At 56.3% G+C, this 22,528-nt stretch overlaps 1 protein-coding gene across 1 annotated transcript in view; it reads right to left on the bottom strand.

The window, feature by feature from the left end:
• LOC111145918 (F-box and leucine rich repeat protein 18) overlaps positions 1–22,528 on the bottom strand; it is a 39,722-nt gene that overhangs the window by 5,682 nt on the left and 11,512 nt on the right. Inside the window, exon 4 of the mRNA XM_022501227.1 lies at positions 13,546–13,764. Within this exon, the coding sequence (XP_022356935.1) occupies positions 13,546–13,764 (219 nt within the window). The remainder of the gene's footprint in view (positions 1–13,545; positions 13,765–22,528) is intronic.

Genomic DNA, 22,528 nt, shown 5'->3' with positions numbered 1-22,528 from the left:
TTTGCTCACTCTCTCTCTCAAATAAATTTTCAAAATCTTAAAAAAAAAAAAAAAAAAAAAGGAACAAGGGGCACCTCGGGTGGCTCAGTCGGTTAAGCCGCTGCCTTCGGCTCGGGTCATGATGCCAGAGTCCTGGGATCGAGTCCCGCATCGGGCTCCTTGCCTGGCAGGGAACCTGTCTCTCTCTCCACCTCTGCCTACCACTCTGCCTGCTTGTGTGTTAGTGTGCGTGCGCGTGCGCTCTCTCTCGCTCTCTGACAAATAAATAAAATCTTTAAAAAAAAAAAAAAAGAGCAAATATGTCAGGAAATGTGTGCAGGAGCGCAGAGCAGGGCCCCTGCTCCCGGGGGGGCAGAGGCCCTGCCCCGCCACAGCTGGGCCAGCCGCCCACTCTGCCCACCTCGTCATCCGCGTCCCACTGTCACACGTTAGCCTGTGGTACAAAACACGCTGGTTCTGGACGTGGCTTAGCCAAGGGATCGAAACATACACAATGGGAGTCAGGTTTGTTGCACTTCCTTCCAGTCCTTGACATCTTTACGTTAAACGAAGAACGTGTCCCCCCCGCCCCCGCCCCGGGCCTGACAGGGACAGGGAACCCAGCACCGGCTGGCCTTGGGCCAGCTTCCCCGGACCTCCCGCTCGGCCCTTGGGGCAGCACTCCCACTCAGGCGCTCTCCCCTGTGGACACCTGTGGAGGCCTCTCTCCACTATTATACTGATAAACATCATGTAAGGGACCATAATTATTTCTGCATCTTGAACTGTATCCTCAGAATAAATCCCAGAAATAGGGTTACTGGGTCAAAACATATGAACACTTTAATACCTCAAAAGACAAGCCTTCAACAAACTCAGACACCTCTTACAGGCGACAGTGAGGAGCCACCTGACCTACCCAACCTAACTGGGTCAAGAGAACACAGTTCCGGAGCCATCAAGACGGAGCATGGCTGGGAAAAGACCCCCCGATCTCCTAGGGCACCTTCATCTCCAAGTGCACCTTGCAGCTGGCTATGGCCCTTGCAGAAGCCAACAGAAGCAGCCTGAGCGCCACGCTCATCACCACCACAAGCAGACGACACGGGGGCTCAGTAAAGGCATGTCCTCTGGTCACCGTGCCAGAACCAGCCTGGGCCTGACTCCGCAGCGAGGGTGGGACCCCGGGACTTCAAGGCCTGCGGGTGTCACGGAACTAGAAAGGGGTCTTGGAGGGGCAGGCCGGGAAGCGGGCCAGAGGCAGAACCGGTTCAATCATCTATGAAACACCTGCTGGGTGTGCTTCTTTGCCAGAGAAACAAGAAACAACACGGAAGCCGACGGCCCCTTCCCCCCAAGATAAAGGTCGTACAGAAAAGCCAAAGCAGTAAGACCAGGGCAAAGAGCCACTCAGGTCGTGACGATGGCCTTCGAGCAGTAAGGCAGACGGTGGCTGGGAAGAAAGCCACCTGGAGGTGATGAGGGGACATCTGTCAAGGAGCACACAACCCAGACAATACACCAGGGAGGAGTGCGGGGAGCACCTTCTGAGCTCCCCGATGGTCCCGCGGATGCCCAGAGCCCGCCTCGGAGTGGCCTGGAATCACCCCAGACCCCTGCTTCTGCCCACCTATCCTGTCCTCCCGGCCACAGAGGACACTAGGAGGACTGCTTGCGGTGGGAAAGGTCTCCCGCCCACTAGCCCACGCAGTCACAGCCCACCGTGGGGTACTGGACCCCATCCCGCCACTCAGGTGGCCTGGAAAATCTGCACCTCAGATTTAATCACCGACCAGCAGCCAGGGGCTACAGTCTGGGTCCTTACGTTCTCGCCACCCCCGCTGGCTGGTGGCCGCTGTGGCTCCCACAGCACCCGGCCCAAGGCCTGTCCACCCCCAGATCCAGCCCTGTGGGCCTCCTGCACAGAGCCAGAACTCACCAGCCTCCAGGCTCTGAGGTGAGGCCGAGGGTCCCCCTCCCACACACACACACACCCGGAACCTGCAGAAGCAAAACCCAGTTGGCCTGGTCCTCGTCCGGGTCACATGCGGCTCGGCATTCCAGGTAGGAATGACGAAACGTTCCCAGAAACCCGCTGCAAACACGTGGCGAGTCGATGCAATTCATGATGGAGCTCAACTGCCCGTAACGGCAATTAAGGCCATAAAACAGCGCTAATTCTGTATCTTAAAATCCACTTTCCATTCTAGAGCTCCCAGGGTTCCCCAGACTTAAACAATTAATCGCTCCATCTGTAAACTTTACTCGTTTCTAAACATGCTTACAGAACACACACACACACGGAGCCGTGCGCATTTTCGGGCCAGGAAGCGGCACGTGGGAGAGGGAGGCCCAGAGCCGCATCGGGGCCCAGGCCCAGGGGCTCAACCCGGTGCCGGCCGGCAGGGAGCAGGGCGGTGGGCCAGGGCCGAGGAGCCATGCGCGAGGCTCGGGCAGCTCGGGACTTGCAGCAAACCGCCGGCCGGCCTCCCAGGCCCACATTCCTCGCCTGCACGAGCCCACGCTGAGACACACACTCGGGGACGCCTAGGGGAAGGAATTTCCACAGGGCCTCAGAGGCACAGACCTGACACTGACCGGCACGGAATGTCTGGCCCGTCCGACCCGAGTTGCGCCTGCTCCCACCCAGGCACAGGGTTCCTGACGTTCCTGGAAAAGGAGGCTATACGGCTCTGAGCCGGGGCCCCCTCAGGGGGGTCAGCGAGAGAGGTCAGTGATAAGTAAACACATACGGTGTGGAAGGACCAGGAATGGACACGGCCCTTGCGGTCACTGGCACCAGGAGGGCCAGCACCTTCTGGAGAGCCCTCGGCCAAGCTTCAGGACAGGCTTGTCCTCACTGCAGCCAATTCCAGCAACATTCAGGGAGTGCGTCAGGGCACAAGTCTCTTCCGCGCCCCCAGCCTGCTCCCCGAGCGCCCCTGCCATTCTCACGGGGCGCCACGGGATATCCCAGGAGCAGCAGAGGGCCGTGACCTTGCAGGGTGACTGCAGCAGTCCGTGATCCTCACGTGGCCAGGCTGTCTGATTTACAGAAGAAGGCCCTGCCACCACCAAGTAACACGCACCAGGGCGCGCGCAGAGCGCCCGGTAACGCCATTGCCAGGTTAAGCAGCACGAGGGGCAGGGACTGTGGCTGCGACTTCCGACAGGAGAGTTAGCTCAGACAGGAAATGACTGGCTCAAAGTCACAGAGCCAGCAGGAGCAGAGGCCATGGCGTGAGCCCCGCTCCTGGGATCAGAGGGAGAAGGTGGGGCTGACCTCAGCAGGAGGCCACGCAGACCACAGCAAGTTGCTGTCACTCTGCATAGCACACCACGAAGACTGGAGCGCGGACACTGCCCTCGCCCAAGCTCCGGGAGCCAAGAGGCCTTGCAGGCGGCTTCCAGGAAGGACAGCATCAGAGAAAATCAGAGAGGTAGAAAGCCCCTGGAAAGGGCCCTCCCCAACCAGTGTCAGGCCAGGGAACGTGGACAGCAGAGGTGTGGCACAGTGCACAGCTCACACAGGAAGCAGCAAAGGGCAGTCCCACTGCAGAGGGCCACGTGGCCCAGCTCCCCCATTGGACACTGGCCATACTGAGTCTGACCGGGGCCCAGATGGAGGGCGGCCTGGCGGGGCGACTGTGCGGCACTCACTCAGCCAGTACAGATGAGTCCGGGTTTCTAGACGGACAGCAAATGGAACAGACAGAAGCTGGCTCTGGGCAGGGTGTCTGAGGCCAGGAGGGAAGTGGGGGCAAACACCTGACCCAATGAACTTGAGGTGTTTTCACGGGGCGGGGATGGGGAGCAGGAGGGCGGCAGGCAGAAAGCTTCGTCTTGCTCCCCCGAGGGGCCCTGAGAGCTTCCAAAGCCACAAGTGTCGCTACCCCATGGCACTGTCCCAGCTCTAGACCCAAAAGGAACCTGACAACAGGAAGACTGGAAGGACCTCTCCAAACCTAGCACAGGCGAGGCCACTGAGGTCAGAGAAGGGCCCAAAGGTTAAACATTTCGAACTTAAAAGAGCAAAGAACAGAAAATAAGAGCACAAATGCCTGTCAGGATGCCGCCACCAGCTCCCCTCCCCACTGAGGAAACTGAGGCAGCCCGCCTAAGGCCTAAGCCACTTCCTGAGAGGCTGGGCTGGGCAGGGAACCCAGGTCCTAGTGGGGCCAGAGCTGCTGGCCTTGGTGCTGACCCACAAGGGCACCACAGCACCACCTAACACAAAGCCACCTGTAGATCAGACGTGTGAGGGCACGGGAAGATGCTGGCCCTGCAGAGAGGGACATGCACTGCAGACGTCACAGCAGCCCTGCAGCTGAGTCACTGCCAGGGATAAACCAGATCGCCACACTCCGGGGCGGGCGGGGCGGAGGGGGAGCAACACAACAGCCTGGGGCTAGGTGCTCCTCTCACCTCACTCAGTAATTTTCTGAGCCTGAGGCAGGAAAGGAGATAAGAAAAAAGGCCTCAGAGAAGTGAGAAGAGATTCCCGCCTTTCCCTTTGCAAGTTCTCCCCTCCGCGGAACGCGGGCCTACAGGAGAGAAACCTGCGCTCTGCGCAGGGACATGCTGGTTCCTGGGGGCCGCGGCGCCACCTGCTGGGCACCTCACAGAAAAGCACCCGGGGCCCCTGCTCAGCACTAAGACTTGGTTGGGAGGCCAGCAGGTCCCCCACCTGGGGCCCCAAGCTGCCTGGAGCCACCCAGAGCTGCTTTGCAGCCAGGAAAGACCTCTGCATGGTATGCTGGATGGCCCAGACCCACAGCTGCGGCCGCACCCCAGACAATGGTGTGGACAGCACAGGCCACCAGGAGGAGATCTGCACAAAGGGCGCCAGTGCCTCTCCCACTGGGGTGCATCTCAGCCCTGCCCCCAGCAGCACAGCTGGAGGAGAAACCTGGATCTGGATGCAGTCCTGACAAGCCCAGAAGTTTCTTCAGCCCCATGAGCCTCCCTCAGGATTTGAGGGCTCCGGGTGAGATGCCCACATGGCTCTGGAGAGCCCCACGCGGCACCTGGCACAGCCCCCTGGAGGGGGCGGGTGCCTGTCTTCCCTCTGAACACAGCCTCCCATCCTGCCCATGCTAGGGTCCAGGCTGCACTCCTCAGCTGCACGTCCCAGAGCCCTGGTTTCCCTGTCTATACACTGGAGCTAACGGCACGTATCTCACAGGGATTCCGGGAGGCTTAAACAACAGGAGTAACAGGGTGCTGGCATGCGAACAGGGTGCTCGCACAGCCCCCAGAGTCCAAGAGGGGGCCCAGAGCAGAGGCTCCAAGAGGTCTGCCGGAGGAGCACACAAGGGCAGCCACACACAGGGCTCTCGGCACGGTGGGCCGGAGTACACCCTTCGTGCCCCACAGCCAGCACCAGGCACTCAGCAGGCCCCACCACAGCCAGGGCCTGTGCCACGCGCTGGAACACAGGGACAGAGGGACTGGTGCAGAAAGTCCACCGAATCAAGGCCGACTCTGGGTCCGGTCTCAGGTACCAGGCCCCCGGCGAGCCCAACACTGAACCTGGCTTGTGCTCAGAGCAGAGACACTGGGAAGACAGAGCTCTCACACACCAGTCCTCAAACCTCATCGGCTGGCGGCCTGCCAAGCACGTAACGGGGTGTGCTACGCGCCCCAAGAAGGGGGCAGGTGGGTGCGGTCCGAGAGGCCAGAGTGGGGAGCTCTCAGTCCGGCGGGGGCTGCGCCTGAGCAGGCCACCAGGACGGGCTGGGAGGACACAAGCAGGCCACAGGCAGACAAGGCGGGCAGGCGGGCACCTTGAGAACAGAACCAAGAGTGAGAAAGAGGAGCTCAGAGCAGGGACTGGCACCTCAGTGCCAAGTCTCATCAGCTGGCCGGAGCGCCGTGCTGAGAAGGGTGCTGAGGGTCAGAATGCCAAAGCAGCTTCCTCGGCTGGTGATGCCTATACGGAGAAGGAGACGTCCAGACCCTCTCGTCACAACACAATCTCTGAACTGCGTGGTGACCTCAGATGTCCTCTGTTTCTGAGAAGGCTCATGTGTACACGGTGGGAAAACCCAAAGCTGGTTCCCCTGTCTGCAGGAAGATACCCTTCAGGCATGAGAAGCGGCAGGGCCGCTGGCTTTTGGCAACAGGATGGAGCCGACAGGCCAGTCCAAGCCCCTCTGGGCAGAACACGTCTAGCAGGGAGGTGTCAGCTCCCCAAAGTTGGAGCCCCCGAGTGTGGTGACCTACTGCGAGTCAATGAGAGGGACAGAGTACCAACAACTCTTCCCAGAGGCTAAAAGGGCAGACCTGGCCCAACGTCTTCATCACCGCACCTGAGAAAACCAGCCTTCGCCTCCTCCTACACCAGCCACCAGCCCAGTGGGCAGAGAACAGGAGGCTGAGGAGAGGACCTGCCCCGTCCCCCCGCTTTCTGGACAGCGACAGTCCATCCCAAAGTCCTCAAGCCTAGGCGTAGGACAGCCAGCATCCGACTCAGCCCTCTGAAAACTGAGTGCCAGCAGGCATCAGCTCCATTTTACCCCATGAGGATGCTGAAGTGTCCAGACACGATGGTAAGCGTGCCCTGCCCACCACCGGGGCCTCTCCCCAGGCTCCAGAGCCAGAAAACTCAAGTTGAAAAGTGAAGGGAAGGGGCGCCTGGGTGGCTCAGTGGGTTAAAGCCTCTGCCGTTGGCTCAGGTCACGGCCCCAGGGTCCTGGGATAGAGCCCCACATCGGGCTCTCGGCTCGACGGGGAGCCTGCTTCCTCCTCTCTCTCTGCTTATCTCCTCTGCCTACTTGTAATCTCTGTCAAATAAATAAATAAAAATCTTTAAAAAGAAAAAAAAAAGAAAAGTGAAGGGAAGTCAATGATACACACAGTTAGCTCTGACGGCCAGACCAGAAGCCACGATGGCGCCCATATAACAGACACGAAACAAAATTTGAAATAATCATTTGCAGACTTATCGACACAAAAACCATCCACGGTGTGTCAAATTTTTTTAAATATCAGGGTAGGAGGGGCACCTGGGTGGCTCAGTGGGTTAAGCCTCTGCCTTCAGCTCAGGTCATGATCTCAGGGTCCTGGGATCGAGCCCTGCATTGAGCTCTCTGCTCGGCCCGGAGCCTGCTTCTTCCTCTCTGTCTGCCTCTCTGCCTACTTGTGATCTCTCTCTCTCTCTCTCTCTCTCTGTCAAATAAATAAATAAATAAAATCTTTTAGAAAAATCAGAGAGGGCACCTGGGTGGCTCGGTTGAGCGGCTGCCTTCAGCTCCGGTCATGCTCTCGGAGTCCTGGGATCGAGCTCCATGTGGGGCTCCCTGCTCCAGGGGAGTCTGCTTCTCCTTCTCCCCCTGCTACTCCTCCTGCTTGTGCTCTGCCTCACTTTCTCTCTCCTGCATGCGCTCTCTCTCTCTCAAATAAGTAATTAAATCTTTTTTTTTTTAAAGATTTTATTTATTCATTTGACAGACAGAGATCACAAGTAGGCAGAGAGGCAGGCAGAGAGAGGGGAAGGGAAGCAGGCTCCCTGCTGAGCAGAGAGCCCGATGCAGGGCTCGACCCCAGGACCCTGAGATCATGACCTGAGCCGAAGGCAGAGGCTTAACCACTGAGTCACCCAGGCGCCCCTGTAATTAAATCTTTAAAAAAAAATCAGAGTATAAAACCACATGCTAAGTGCATCTCAGGTCCTCCAGCCGTGACTCTACTGAGTGGAACCGTGGGGACCTTTCACTTACAAGTAGCTTAATGCATGTTCCAAACTATTAGAACTATTACAAACACATATGATTTTAACAACCAGGGAAGCGAAAACCTTAGCTAATAAGCCTTCTCTGGAGAAGTTCAGCAGCAAACCACAAAGACAACAGACTGACATGAAGTCTGTCCGACAAGGCCACCCGAGCCTTAGAATCCGGGAGACCTCCTGGCTGATTGCTCTTCTCCGAACTTTGCAAGCAGCCGGGGCCTCCTCCCCTGCCCTGTGGGACATAAAACCAGGGGAGGAAGCAGCGACCCTCTTGGCCGTCGCTGAAACAAGGCACCAGCAGTCAGCTACTGGGAGCATCACACTCCCGCGGCCAGCAGCGTTTCCTCACAAGAGGTCTCGAAATGGCCACTGCCCAAACTGCTCAGGTCTCTCCACGAAGCATTCCCAGACTCATTCACATTCTGAGCACCCCTGCGTTCTGGCTCGGCCTGCAGGAATGCCACACTCACTAGGGGACGAGGGGGCCCTGCTCTGCGGGGAACTGCAGGCAAGGGAGGCCCCCAGCGGAGGGCAGGAGGGAGACCGCTGCCCCACGAGGAGTGGGAAGTGTTTCAAATCCACGGCCTTCACCCACGACTGTCCTAGTAACTGCTGCTTCCACGTCTGAACCAAGTACAAAGACAGAAAGAATTCAGAGTTAAAAGATCTTAGCATCGGAGCACTGGGTTGGCTCAGGCAGCGGAAGGTACGACTCTTGATCTTGGGGTTGTGAGTTCGAGCCCCATGCTGGGTGTAGAGATTACTGAAAAACAAAGTCTTCAAAAAAAAAAAAAAAAAAAAACTTAGCATCAACTCTGAGAAAGAGGAAGTGGAACAGAGGCTAGGGACCCTAACCCCCAGGGGCTAGAGGAGAGGGATGGGGACAGCGTCGGTCTAGGAAGATGGGAAAGTGCAGAGCTGACGGCTACACAACACTGACACTACACAAACGCCTCCGAGATACTGCGGGCCCCATGCCTGATGCCACGCTACAGTGAGCACCGTGACAGAGTGAGCCACACGGACTCTCAGTTCCCTGGTGCATGGAACAGTTACGCTTATTCTGTGCTGGCGACCAGCATTATTACAATCTACATGCCTTAGTTAAATAATACTTTATTGCTAAACAACACTAACCCTCGCCTGAGCATCCACAGTTGTAACCACGGACCACGGGTCACCATAACAAACATGACAATGAGGAAGTCTGAAACGTCGCGAGAACTGCCAAAATGGACACGGAGACACACAATGAAGAAAGGGGTGGGAAACGACACTACACTTCTTCAGTGCAGAGTTGTCACAAACCTTCGATGTGTAAAACAAAACAAAACAAAATACAGCATCTATGAATAAAGGACAATAAAGTGGGTCATGAATCTACACTTGAAAATTGTCAAAATGGGAAAGTTTATGTTACATGCATAAAAAAATCCCCAAAATTAAAAAATAACTTCCTCTTCAAGAAATAAAAGAAAGAAAGAAGAAGAATAAAAGAAAGAAAAAAAGAAAGAAAGAAGAGAAGAAAAGAAAGAAGAAAGAAAAAGGGAAGGAAGGAAGGGAAATCTTTGCACCTCAAAGAACTTCAACCCAGAGGAGAAAGACAGAGATTACCGATTTGGAATTTCTTATGCTCGCTGCACAGACAGCCCACAGCCCCTTGGGCCACATGGTGGTTCCTGCCTGAGAAGCTGTCTCAGGTCCAGCCAAGACAGAGGTGAGGAATCTGACACTGACCATCAGAGCCTTCAGTTCCACCCCTCGCCTGACTTCCCCAGTGGGAGCTGGGAGCTCAGGAATCCCAGGAATCTGCCCATGACACTCCCCGCCGTCACACAGCCCAGTGGGGACCCAGAGGACCTGTGGAGCACTGCAGAGAGGCACAGAGGCCACACAGGCCATGGCATCCGGAGTTTTCCACCGGAGGGGAGACTGTGAACACACCTCCCTCAACTGCTTTCCCACCGACCTCCAGCTGACCCAAGCTCACCGCTTCCTGCGGGAGGGGCAGGACATACTCACCTGGCCAAACGCGTATCTGGCCACTTGTTCAGTTAACTCAGCCCTCAGTGTGACCTGGGTTTACAGGAGCTCTCTGAGCTTTCAGCACGAGCAGCGAAGCACTCAGATGACACGTGGCGGTCCCTGGGGAGGCTCCCCAGAGCCAACACTCAAAGCCCATGTGGCCGTATTTTGCACACAAACCAACCAGCTTTGATACCTGCGTTCTCAGGAGAGGGTAAAAGACAAGTGGCAGGTTTAAAAGGAAGCTCTGGGCAGACAGGGGACGTGGAGGAGGTCGCTGAACTCGTGACAGCAATGTGAAACAACAGTGAACACAGCAGGCAGGAAAAACCAAGAGGAGAAAAGCAGTAGCTTCGGGAGCCCCGATACGGTGGGCCCCCTGACTAGGAGCAGCAGCTCGGACTCCCAGCACTCAGCACCCCACCCGAAGCCACAGCCAAGGCACACTAGCCCCGAGCTTTCTTCTTCCCCTCCCCAGAGAAATCCAACAGAGAAGGAAGGGTTCTGCAGAGCAGATCACAGACAAGGATACGGCCTGGTGTTAAACACAACAGACCATGCTCGCTGGCAACAGCCGAGACCAAGTGCGGACACCAAGAGGGCCGTCCTCGCCCAGGAGACCAGGAAGTTCTGAAAATCTAATGACATCGAGGAATGGGACAAGGACATGGGGCAGGGACTCTCACAGCCCGTGAGTGGAAGCAGGGCTTGGGAGAATGGCTTTGGAGAGCATCTTGGCGTTTTCTTAAACGCACTCCCTTTGAGGCATGCGCAGACCGCACATGGGGGAGCGGGCACAAGGACCTTCACGAAGAGAGAGGAAACACGGAACACAAGTGGAACACCCGTCAGCACACAGACACGTAAAATGCGACGAACCTGCCGGGAGGATCAGCACACGCGGCCCTCAGCAGTCCCGGTACAGAGCAACAAGAGCTCAGATCCACGTCAGGTGAAAAGCACAGGCTACACAGCCACGTGCAGCGTTATGCGACTGTGGGCGTGACGGACGCACAGATACAAAGCCCCGTCCCCTCGTGTGCCCTTCAGGATTGGAACAGCAAACTCTTGCTGGTAGGTTCAGCGAGTCAGAGGAACTACACTTCCATCAATACACGATCGTCTTCTGTTTCTATTTTTTTAAGCTTCTTAAAATAAATTTCTAAGGGAAGGCAGAAAAAGCCAGAGCTAAGGTTCCACGTCCACGAGGTCCCTGGAGTTGTGAGACTCACAGAGACAGAAAGCAGAGAGTGGGAGCCAGGTCCGGGCCGGGTCCGGGAGGTTAGAGTTCAGCAGACAGAGCCTCCGTTTGGGAAGATGAAGTCTTGGGGGCGGGGGGGTTGCACAATGGCGTGCACGTGCGCGATGCCCCGGGCTACACAATTACACACTGTAACAAGGGAAAACTGTAGGATGTATATCTTACCACAATGAAAGAAGAATGCAGGGCAGTAACCATGAGTGGTACGAACTGAATTCCAACACACACATCAAGGAAAAAGCAAAGCACATATAAAAAAGAAGGGGATAGGAGAAAACACTATCTGTTCATTTGTGCAAAAAAAATACGGAAAGAGTAACTGAGCAGTGACAGGACCAGCTGTCTGCAGGGACTTGGTGGTGAGGTGGAGGGAAGAGGACACAGGGCGGCACTTCTCCAAGGGGGAGAGAGTATGCATTCCAAGCCACAGCGAGGCCTCACATACCAAAACCCCAGGCAAATACAGTCCACCAGGACACGGTGTGAATGCCAAATGCGACATAACACAGCGATACAGAAAGCCGACTGCGTTACAAATGAGTAACAGGACCACACTGAAGGAGGCTGGAAGCAAAGAATGATCCTGAGTAACTCTGGAAGGCAGGGGACCATGAGGATCGGACGAGAGCAGGAACACATACGAGCCTCTAGGCAGTGAGCTGCTGTTTCCAAAACTGCCTTCCGTGCGCACACTAGGACGGAGTGAACCGCAAACACGCTGCACGTGGTGAGAGCTGGGCTGTTTACCGACGGGGGGAGCGTGACAGGAGGAGGGGGTTCTGCAGGAACCCTGGGATACAAAGTGTCAGTATGAACTCGCTTTTAATGTCGATGCAAATGGGTAATATGGAAATACGGGGGGGGGGGGGGGAGGGTGTGGGTGTGTGTGCACGCGCGTGCGATCACGCATTGAGAACAGCCGTAGATGAATTTCCCACTCTGTCCACAAGGGGGCCCGGAGGCGACGACACCCCAGCAGCAGTGAGCACATCCACAAGCCAACCTTGGTTTCTAATTCCGCCCTCCAACAAAGGGAGCCAGGCTCTGTGGAGAAATGGTTGCTTCCAGGGCTGGGGCTGCAATGTCTGGTAGTGCCAGAAAGGAAGTGCTCAGAAAAAGAAGGGGCATGTTCCAAGGGCACAGGACCCCGTCTGAAAGAACACCCCCATGGCCAAATCTGGCACAATCTGTGCAGCCACATGAACAGTGGGATGGTGATGAAAACCCACTGAATAAGATAAATATCCATGAGTCTATTCTGGTACCAAGAAATATTAAGTAAGGAAATGTGGAGAAGGGACTGGTTCCTTCTCACAGCACAGTTCCCAGAACAAATCTAGGAGGAACACAGGAAACAGAAAATCGTCATTAGCCAAATATCAAAGTAACAACGGTCACTGGCAAGCTCCATCAATTGACACTAAAATCAGTGGACAAAACTCTGACAGAAAACAGGGTATTTGCAGACTCTCAAAGTTTCTTCCCACAAGGTGACTATTAGTTAGAAAGGGAATAATGGGAGCGCCTGGGTGGCTCAGTGGGTTAAGCCTCTGCCTTCGGCTCAGGTCATGGTCTCAGGGTCCTGGGATCAAGCCCCGCATCGGGCTCTCTGCTCGGAGGGGAGCCTGCTTCCCCCTCTCTCTCTCTGCCGGCCTCTCTGCCTGCTTGTGATCTCTGTCTGTCAAATAAATAAATAAAATCTAGAAAAAAAATTTAAAAAAGAAAAAAAGAAAGGGGATGGTGGGGGGCATGCAGGTGGCTCAGTAGGTTGGGCGTTCGACTCTCAGTTTCAGCTCTGGTCATGATCTCGCAGTCATGGGACTGAGCCCAGCCTCAGGCTCTGCGCTCAGTGGAGAGTCAGTCTGCTTCAGATTCTCTCTCCCTCCTGCTCACACTCTCTCTCTCTCACAAATACATAAATAAAATCTTCAAAGAAAAAAAACAAGGGAATAATGCGACTACAGTCAAGAAACCCTCAGACACCCATGAGAAGACGGGCCAACACCATATGTTCCTGGCACAGCACACTGAGGACACGGCGTCACCTCTGTGGACTTCTGGTCCAAAGTCACAGACAATCTACCAACACCTGGCCAGCGTTCTTCACAAGTGTCACGGTCATGAAAGACCAGGAAACACTGAGGACTGTCACAGACTGAACAAGGCTAAGGAGACGGGACAACGAGTGTGAGGAGCGGTTCGGCATCACACCCTGGAAGAGGAAAGGTCCAGGGACGGGGCTGAGGGGCCGCGAGGGGCTGCCGGCTGAGCGGCTCCGATACCCCACATCCGGAGAATGGTTCCGCGGGGACAAGGAGCTTCCACGCAGGAGGCCGGGGATGGAAAGAACACTTCTGTGCTGCAACTGTCTAGAAATTCAGCGTGTGGCAGAGGGAGCGCCCGGGAGCTGAGGCCCCGTGGGGAAAGGAAGCCTGTCTGTTCTCCCGCCATCTCTGCAGGCATCTTTATGTCCAAGAAGCCAGCTGCTGGCCCCCAGCGACCCGGCGGCCCCCCGCCCCCTCCGCCCGGCCCGCCCTCAGACACTCACCTCCGGAGCAGGGACTGCTGCAGGTTCTTGCAGGTGGCCAGGGACTCCCCAGTGAACATGTGGCACACGACGACACGCAGGCAGCGGGCCATGAAGGCCAGCACGGCCTCGGGCTGGAGTGTGCCGCTGCGGGACACCAGGCACAGGCGCTGTAGCGCGGAGCACTGGCTGAGCGCCTGGAAGAACTGGGCGTTTGCGCTGAAGTAGGGCTGCTCCAGCCTGCGGGGGGAGAGGACAGTGAGCTCTGTGCTGCTGGCGGGCGCACCTGCCGTGGGGGCCTCTCGGTCTAGGGCCCCCCACCCAAGCTAAACCAGCTGTCCCCACGCTGGACTACACCACAACCCCCTGCGGGGCTGCTAGAGAACTCAGAGCCCGGGGTCTTCCCAGAAGATCCCAAGTCACGGGGAGACCCTATAGGCCCAATGCGAGCAGCCAGCCACTGCGGAGACCCCAGCCAAGTCACTGCTCGGGCCCTAGACGCCACCACCTTTGCTGCCCTGCCAGCTCAGCAGTCCCCCCACCTCAGACGCTGACCTGCTGGGCAGGGAGACGTACTTAGATACAGTCCCTGTCACACAACACTGCTCGCCAGCAATGCACGAAGGAACGCCAAGGGACAGGGAGGGGATCTGGAGGCTGGGGTGGGAGAGGCACCTGAGCCAGGCGGGGCGGCTCCAGCCATGCAGAAGGCTGGGGAGTACAGTGCAGATCCACAATCCCCTAGAGGGGAGCCAGGGTAAGAAGAGCCAAGCTACAAAGCCAGGACTTCAGCTGCGGACGCCAAAAGAAAGACTGCTAATCCACCCAGGTCAGACCTGCTTTAGAGACACAGATAGGATGAGACGGCAAGAGCCCCACTGGGCGCCGGGCAGGGCCTCAGCATGGGCAGGAAGGACCACCAGAGTCCGCACTGACTCTCCGGCCACAGGGACGAGAGCAGGACCCGGGAACACGGAGTGCAGGACAATACTCCAAACCCTTCCAGAACTTTCTGCACACCCTAGAGGACAGAGCAGTTCCAAGGGCAGAGCGATGTGTTGGGGACGCACTGTCGGAGGCACTGAGGAAAACTGACAGGGCAGCTCAGTGCCAGCTGCGAACACAGCTGTGGAACCAGCAGAGGCCTGGATTGGTGGCAGAACACTGGGCCACAGGCCACAGGAGCCCTCTAGAATGAGAGCCAGTGGAAGAAAGATGGGCTGGGGGAAGCTAACAGGATTCCAGGAGCTACCAGGAGGAGCGCCAAGAACTAGGAGAAAGGAGAGGGGAGCTGGTGGGAGTTGTGCCCCACCTCCACATGTGACAGTCCTAACCCCTGGCACCCGTGAATACACCTTCCTTAGAAACAGGGTCTTTGCAGATGCAATGGCGTTAGGATGAGATCATGCCAGACTGGAGGGGCTCTAGTCCAAGGGCTGGTTCCTTACAAGGCAGCCCTACAAAAACACAGCATCAAAGGGACACGCGGGGAAATCGCCAGGGGACAACTCAGGGCTCACAAGAGAAGTTTCTAGAATGAGCAAGAAATACCCACACCCACAAGGCAGCAGGTCTGCGCTGAGAAAAGAGTGTCCTGTCCCAGCTCCCACAGGGAGAGAGACCCCAAATGTTCTGAATCCAGCCACATCCTGAGAGCCGTTGATCTGACCAGGACTGGCTGTAGGGCCGCAGGTAGCCCCCCAGTCCTCAAAGCCAAACAAGGCCCAAACGGGTCATGCATTAGATCCCTGTCACCCAAACACCTGGGGACACTAACAAGTCACAGGACAAAGGAAAAAGGATTTTAAAATGGGGTCTTTGAGGGCTACCTGGGTGGCTCAGTCATTGAGCGTTCACTCTTGATTTTAGCTCAGGTCATGATCTTAGGGTCATGAGATTGAGCCCCACATCAGGCTTCGTGCTCAGTGCAGAGTCTGCTCGAGATTCTCTTTTTCCTCTCCCTCTCCCCTCTCCCTGCTCGTGCTCTCTCTAAAAATAAATAAAGCATTTAATAAATAGGGGTGCCTGGGTGGCTCAGTGGGTTAAAGCCTCTGCCTTCGGCTCAGGTCATGATCTCAGGGTCCTGGGATCAAGCCCCACATCCAGCTCTCTGCTCATCAGGGAGCCTGGTTCCCCCTCTGTCTTTCTGCCTGTTTCTCTGCCTGCTTGTGATCTCTGTCAAATAAATAAATAAAATCTTTAAAAAAAAAAATTAAATAAACAAGTAAGTAAAATGGGGTCTTTGAGAAAGAAAGACCAATGCCAGCCATCTACTAGAGCAGCCACCAGACAGAAGGTCCCCCAACAACGGAATGTTCCATTCTGAGCTGTCCAGTAGGGGAGCCACCACTCACTAAAATATGGCTAGTAAGACTGGTTTTGTGTGTGTGTGTGTGTGTGTGTGTGTGTGTTTTAATATTTTATTTACTTATTCAACAGGGAGAGAAAGCACAAGCAGAGGGAGAAGCAGGCTGCCCACTGAGCAAGGGAGCCAGATGCGGGGCTCGATCCCAGGACCCTGGGACCATGACCTGAGCCAAAGACAGACATACCTAATGACTGAGCCACCCAGGCGCCCCAGTGAGACTGTTTTTAATCTTATTTTATATTCTTTTTTTTAAGTACTCTCTGTGCCCAACCTGGGGCTCAAACTTACAACCCCAAGATCAAGAGTCACATGCTCTACCAAATGAGCCAGCCAGGCGGCCCTTAATTTTGCTTTAATTAAATGTAAGTAGAGAAGTACCTGGCTGACTCAGTCAACAGAACTTCTGACTCAATTTCCAGGTCATGTGTTCAATCCCTGCATGGGTTATGGAGATGAAAGAGAGAGAAGAAAGGAAAAAAAAAAAAGAAGGAAAGAAAGAAAGAGGAAAGAAGGAAGGAAGGAAGGAAGAAATTCTAGTAAGCTCCAGAAAGAAAGAAAGAAAGATTGATTCTAGTAAACTCCTGACACTAACATTCTGGTGGGGAACTGTGGGTCCTCCTGGTAAGATTTCAAAAGCCTCACGTTTACTCTCCCACCATCAGCGGAGACTCAGAACACGTGAGGGATGACAAGAGCCCCAGGAAGCGCGAGGAAGGAGGGAGGCCGCTGGTGGGGCTGTTCTGGGCACCAACCCTATGGTGAGAACCCCCCCAGAGGCCACTGCCGGCAGAGACGCAACACAAGTAGGTGTCCCATTCCAGAGATGTGGAGCCCCGGCCTGACACCGAGACCCCGCTGAAAGAACTCCATCTTTAAAGAAAGAACTCAGAGAGCCAGCGCCCCTCAGAGATGCGAGGGTGGTTGGGTGCTGTCCGAATGCACCCCAACCGAGGGCCAGGTGACAACCGAAGTCACACAGGGCCCAGACAGCAAGCAAATGTCCTCCCAGCTAGGAATGTGAATTTTCGGAAAAGTTGACTTCTCTTGCAAAAATGTTTGAACTTTTTGAACTTTTTTTTTTTTTCAAAGATTTTATTTATTTATTTGTCAGAGAGACAGAGAGCGCACAGGCAGGCAGAGTGGCGAGCAGAGGCAGAGAGAGAAGCAGGCTCCCCGCTGACCAAGGAGCCCGATGCAGGACTGGATCCCAGGACCCTGGAATCATGACCTGAGCTGAAGGCAGCACCTTAACTGACTGAGTCACCCAGGCATCCCTCATTATCTCTTTCAAAAACAAATCACTCTTTTAAAAGTCCTAAGGTAAGCATCCCTTTGCAGACCTGAAAGTGGGAATACAGGAGGGGCGGAAGTCCAGACTCTGGCTGGTCCCCGGGGCGACCTGCCGGAAAGGAAGCACAGGCCTGGGGCGCCCTGGTCACTAGGTGGCGCTGCGGGTCCACGTGACTGGGAGAGCTTGGCTACAAACCCAGTAAGCACAGGGCTACTATGTGCTGTGTTCACATACCCTTTTAAATGGTTTTCAACTAGCCAACCACTTCCAGGCTCTCCCACTCTGAAGGCAGCCGCCTACAACAGGTGTTTGGGAGGGGGGCAGGCCCGTCCACTCCACCAGCTGCCTGGACGGGCAGGGCCCACACATCCCAACCTCCCCTCTGCTCCCAGCACTGCGGGGCTGGGAATGACGAAATGATCCATCACAATCACCTTCACCTTGGGGGGCCCTTGGCCCTGGCTCCCTCCCAGCCATGTCTCAACCCTCCAACCCGTGAGGGTCTGGCCTCTGGAGCCCGCTCCCCGAGAGGCAGCCTGGTCTCCACGAGGTTCTGTGGGCACAGGAAGATGCTCAGGGAGCACCCCTCATCTTCCCGCCCCACCTCCAGAGGGACCTAGCTAGGCCTCTAGGGCAGTCTCGGGACAGCCTCCAAGGCCTGGCTCCAAACCGGCCCTCTCACTTCCGCCCAGACGCTGCCCTGGTTCTGAGGTCATGAGCAGCGCTGGGTGACTCAGGGTAATGCTTTCCCCTCCCTCCCCCGTGAGTCAGGGCTTAATCAGTCTTGGGAAAGAAGGTGCCCTTCTCTGTCCAGCTTGTTATCCTCTCTCTGCCGAGGTGTGCCATGGAACGACGTGTTCCGGCCCCACCTCCCTGCAGGAGAGGCCCTGGCTACACTGACACAGCTCCTGGCCAGGAGTCCCAGCGGGCACAAAGCTCGAATTGATGGGCGTCACTGATAGGGACAGCAGTGGCAGCAGCTGGCCGGTTGGGGACCCTAAGGGCTGTCATCTCAGGGACCTTCCACCAGGAAGAGCAGGAGCTGCCCAGAAGCCAGCCCCAGAAGCAGCGTGCCAGCCTCTCCTGGGCTCAGAGCACCGTTTCCTCTCTGTGGCTCCTGCCCACGGCAGGTGGGCAAGTACCACCTGCTCCATTCACTCCAGCCTCCCGGGCTCGGCTTGCCGCAGAAGGCAGGAATCCAGAGGAACAGGGCCATTTGGCCGCCTTTTAGAAAGGGATGTTTGTTCTGAACAGGCAGTACCCAGCTCTGATCAGACATGGTTCTCAGCAGCCGGCGTGCACAGAGAGCCCATTATGCGCAGCAGTCAAGTTCTCGCGCTGACCTACAAAACCCATTTATCCTGGGTCCTGCGGGCCTCCCCAGCCACAAAACCCACCATGCATGCTCAGCCCTGCTCCCGGGGAGGACCTCGCCACAAGGATCACGTGCCAGCCCCGGAAGCCACTCGGTGACGGCTGAATGCTGCTGTGTTACGCTGTTGGATGCTCAATGGCCCCATGAGGCAGGAAGTGCTTCCAGGGGCCCACGGACCAGCTCCTGAACACTCTGGGCCTCACCTTCCTCATCTGCAAAATGGGACAACAATACTTCTACTCCTGGCGTTGCTGAAAATGTCAAAGGGGTCAAACCTTACATGTGGGAAAAGCACCTGGCAGCCATGACAAGTCCACCAGCAGAATCCAACTGTAGTCGGCACCCCCAGCCCTTCCCTGTGGCTCCTGGGATGCCTCCCAGCTCTGTCTGCCAGCTCCCCGCCTGCCCGCCTGCCCTCGCCCAGCCGGCACTGCTGATTCTTCCACGGCCTCCTAATGTTGCTGAGTGACCCCAGGCCCAGGCTGGGGCCCATGGCCTCACACACTCCGGCGTACATGTGCGCAGCTGAGCTGCACAGCCTCCCTCTCTGCTGATGGCAGCCCCATCAGCTCAGCTGCTCAGGCCAAAAGCCTCAGCACCATCTGGACTCACCCTGACCCCCCACCTGCCCCACGGATCCGATCAATCAGCCAACTCCGGGTCTCTCCCTGAGTGTCAGACACAGCCTCCCACCCTAGCTGGACACAGCAGCGTGACCTGCTCTTCCGCTCCCCTCCAGCCACCCGGGCCCCTGGCTGCTCCTGAAACAGCCGGTACCGCCCATGTCAGGGCCCTGGCACGAACTTGGCTCTGTCCGACAGAACCTTCTGTGCAGACGGGAACATTCCATATGTACGCCCTGTCCACCACGGCAGCCACGAGCACGTGCACTCACCGAGCACCTGAACTGTGGCTCGTACCGCTGAGAAACCACATACCCAACCATGTTTCATGTTAACTCACTTAAACATAAGTTGCCTGTGATTTCCGGTCACCAGCGGCTCGTGCCGCTCCACCTGCCTGGCTGGGAATGTTCCTCCCAGGTTCTACTTTGCTAACTTTGTGAAATCTTTTCTCAAATCTCACCTTCATGACGTCCACCCCACCCCCGGCCTCCAGCAACCCTCAGACCGCTCTGCTTCTTTCTCCCCAGCCTCCCTTACTCACTCATAAACCATATTCTTTCCTCCGTGCACTGTTGGCCCACTTGCCCCACTGGAATGTCAGCTTCCCAGGGACAAGGATCTCTCCTTACAGACAGAACCCGGTGTGACAGGTGTTCACAGAGAAAGAACCATCACAGGGACGGCAGGTGCCAAGCCCTGTTCCATAGGCCTTACAGGTACAAATTCCTTTGGACTTACCAGCCCCACCTTACAGGTGGAGGAACGGGAACGGGGACCGGGGGGGGCGGGGAGACACGAGCTCAGACGACACACCCGCTCCCCTCACCCCCAGAAGACGGCCGGTAAGCCCAGGCAGCCAGGAGCATCTGCCGTCTCCAGGGGGCTCTGCAGGCAGCAGACACTGAACGCTCTGGACACAAGGCAGGTGTTTGGGGGAGAGATTTCGACTACTCTGACTTGTTGAATTACGTGACTGTATTACTTTATTTTACCTTCATTGATTTCTGTTTTTCCCCAACACTCCGGGACGATGACCAAACTGTGCGACCACAGTCCAGTCAGAAAAGGTACAAGGCTTAATGGGCTGGCAAGAAAGCAAAAAACACTGACAGCAAAAATGAGAGATCCAGAAAATACCCTGGCTTGGAATTTGGTGAAATTTGACCTCTAATGCTCTACTTGGGCTCCTGTCATTAAGGAACATTCAATTCCTAATCACAGACTCCCTCGGTCAGCAGGATCGCAGGCCTGTGGGGCCTTCTGTTGTCAAACACAGGGATCCGTCCGCAGCTCCCAGGGACATGTGGCCTATGGGCCACCCCCCTACCGCCGCTTCTTCCAGAAAGGCCAGTGATGTGACCGCAATAGCACGGGAAGAAGCAAGGTGGGACAAGGAGCAGGACAGAGAAGAACCAGTGAAAAGAGAGGGTGTGGATGCCTGATGTCACAGACACGCAGGCAAGAAGGCAGATGTGGGCGCCTCAGAAGTTGGAAAGGCCCCTTGGGGTGCCTGGGTGGCTCAGTGGGTTAAGCCTCTGCCTTCTGCTCAGGTCATGATCCCAGGGTCCTGGGATCGAGCCCCGCATCGAGCTCTCTGCTCGGCGGGGAGCCTGCTTCCTCCTCTCTCTCTGCCTACTTGTGATCTCTGTCTGTCAAATAAATGGGTAAAATCTTAAAAAAAAAAAAAGTTGGAAAGGCCCTTCCTGTGCAGGCAGTGGTGGCGGCTGCCCACTGCGGTCAGGGCCCCTCCTCCGTCCCACCCTGGCAGGAGCGGTGCCCAAGCCGGAAAGAGTTAACACAGAAGACTCGATGCGGGCAGTAAAAGGGACGTGGCGGGGGAGGGGGAGAGTCAGAATGCAAAGAGCAGGCCTGCGGTCCTCACTCCCTCAAGCCTTGGGAAGCCAGCGGCCAGGAGTGTCCGGCCCACCCAAGACAGGACAGAGGGTCCCAAAGGCCCCACAATGGGAACAACAACTCTGTCCATCGAGCATCCCTAACCATCTCATGACCTCTTGTACGACCTCCAGGCAAGCTCCGAAGTGGCCAGGGAGGCACAGCCAGAGCCCAGCGCACGCGGCTCCAGTGTCTCATGGACACTGGACAACAACATTCACAGGAAGTTAACTTTGACTCAGGTTTCCAAACCAGGGGATTCTAAAAACTCAGCATTACGGTTCTCAAAGCCAAGTGTAACTAGAACGCGCGGGACATAGCATAATAAAAAGTCCCAAATGCGGGGCTCTGTGGAAACTCCAGCCGAGGTCCCAAGCTGCAGGTCCAGGCCGTGCAGATCCAACATGGCAGAACACCTGCTCCACCATGTGGAAGGCTGGGGTCAGACCCTTGGCCTTTCACCCCCAATGAGCAGGGCCTCAGGGAGCCGCAGGGCCTCAGGGAGCCGCAGTGTCTGTATTGTGCTTGGACCGGGAAACACACGCAGGGCAGACGCAGTGTGCAGTGGAGATCTGCAACACTCCCCAGTGTGAGCAGCAAAGCGCTCTGCCAGCTCCAGCTCAAATCTGGTCCATTTCCTGTCTCACGACACCCTCTGAGGGGAGAGTGGAGGTCTGCAAAGACACAGCTGTCTCCATTTTTGTATGGTTCCAGGGCCAAGGTCAAGCTCCAGAGTCACACTGAGCAAGGCGAACCTCAGCTCCTCCCTCAAGCTTCCGCCACCTCGTCTGTGACATGGGAACGATGAAGGGCTGTCACCAGGTTTAAAGCAGACGGGGCCCGAAAGCTGCTGGCTGAGCACCTGGCCCTCACCAAAGGCACAAAGCATGTAATAACCATCATGGGGATGAGGACACGACTCGGGGCCCCCTGGCGCTGCCCCCACCCCCACCCCATAGCTCCAGCCTGACAGAGAGACCAGCTAACGGACCTACACCCATTGTCACTCCCTCCCCAACCTAAAGCCCTACTAGAGCTGGGGCCCGCTGCCGCCATACCTGTCCAGTAGTTTCTGGGAAACTGCAATTTTGCAAGATCAGCTCTGTCCAGATTTTCAAACACGTCTCCAGTCAACAGAGCCCTCCCCTTTAAATGCCAGGTCCTCCTGAGAGCACCCCTCACTCCATAGCTCCATTCAGTAGGAGTCCATTTCGTGTCTGGGCTCTTAGGACAATAGCCTGGATGGGTTCCGCCCCTCTCTCTCCAATCAGCCTGCCTCTTGCTCCAGGCCACCATCACCTCCCAACCGTGTGTGGCCCCCACTTTGACACCCCTCTCTCCAGCTCCTCCATCCCAGCCCCTCCTGCCCAGGTGGGGTGCTGGTCAGTGGGGAGGGGGGTACCATTCCCAACCGGAAATTGGCCCACGCCCTCTGCCAGCTGAAGTCCTCT

Source organism: Enhydra lutris, unplaced genomic scaffold, assembly GCF_002288905.1.
Source record: "Enhydra lutris kenyoni isolate GAN:26980312 unplaced genomic scaffold, ASM228890v2 scaffoldscaffold13, whole genome shotgun sequence".
In the NCBI taxonomy this organism is placed as follows: Eukaryota; Metazoa; Chordata; class Mammalia; order Carnivora; family Mustelidae; genus Enhydra; species Enhydra lutris.
This window is presented reverse-complemented; position numbering and strand designations above follow the sequence as displayed.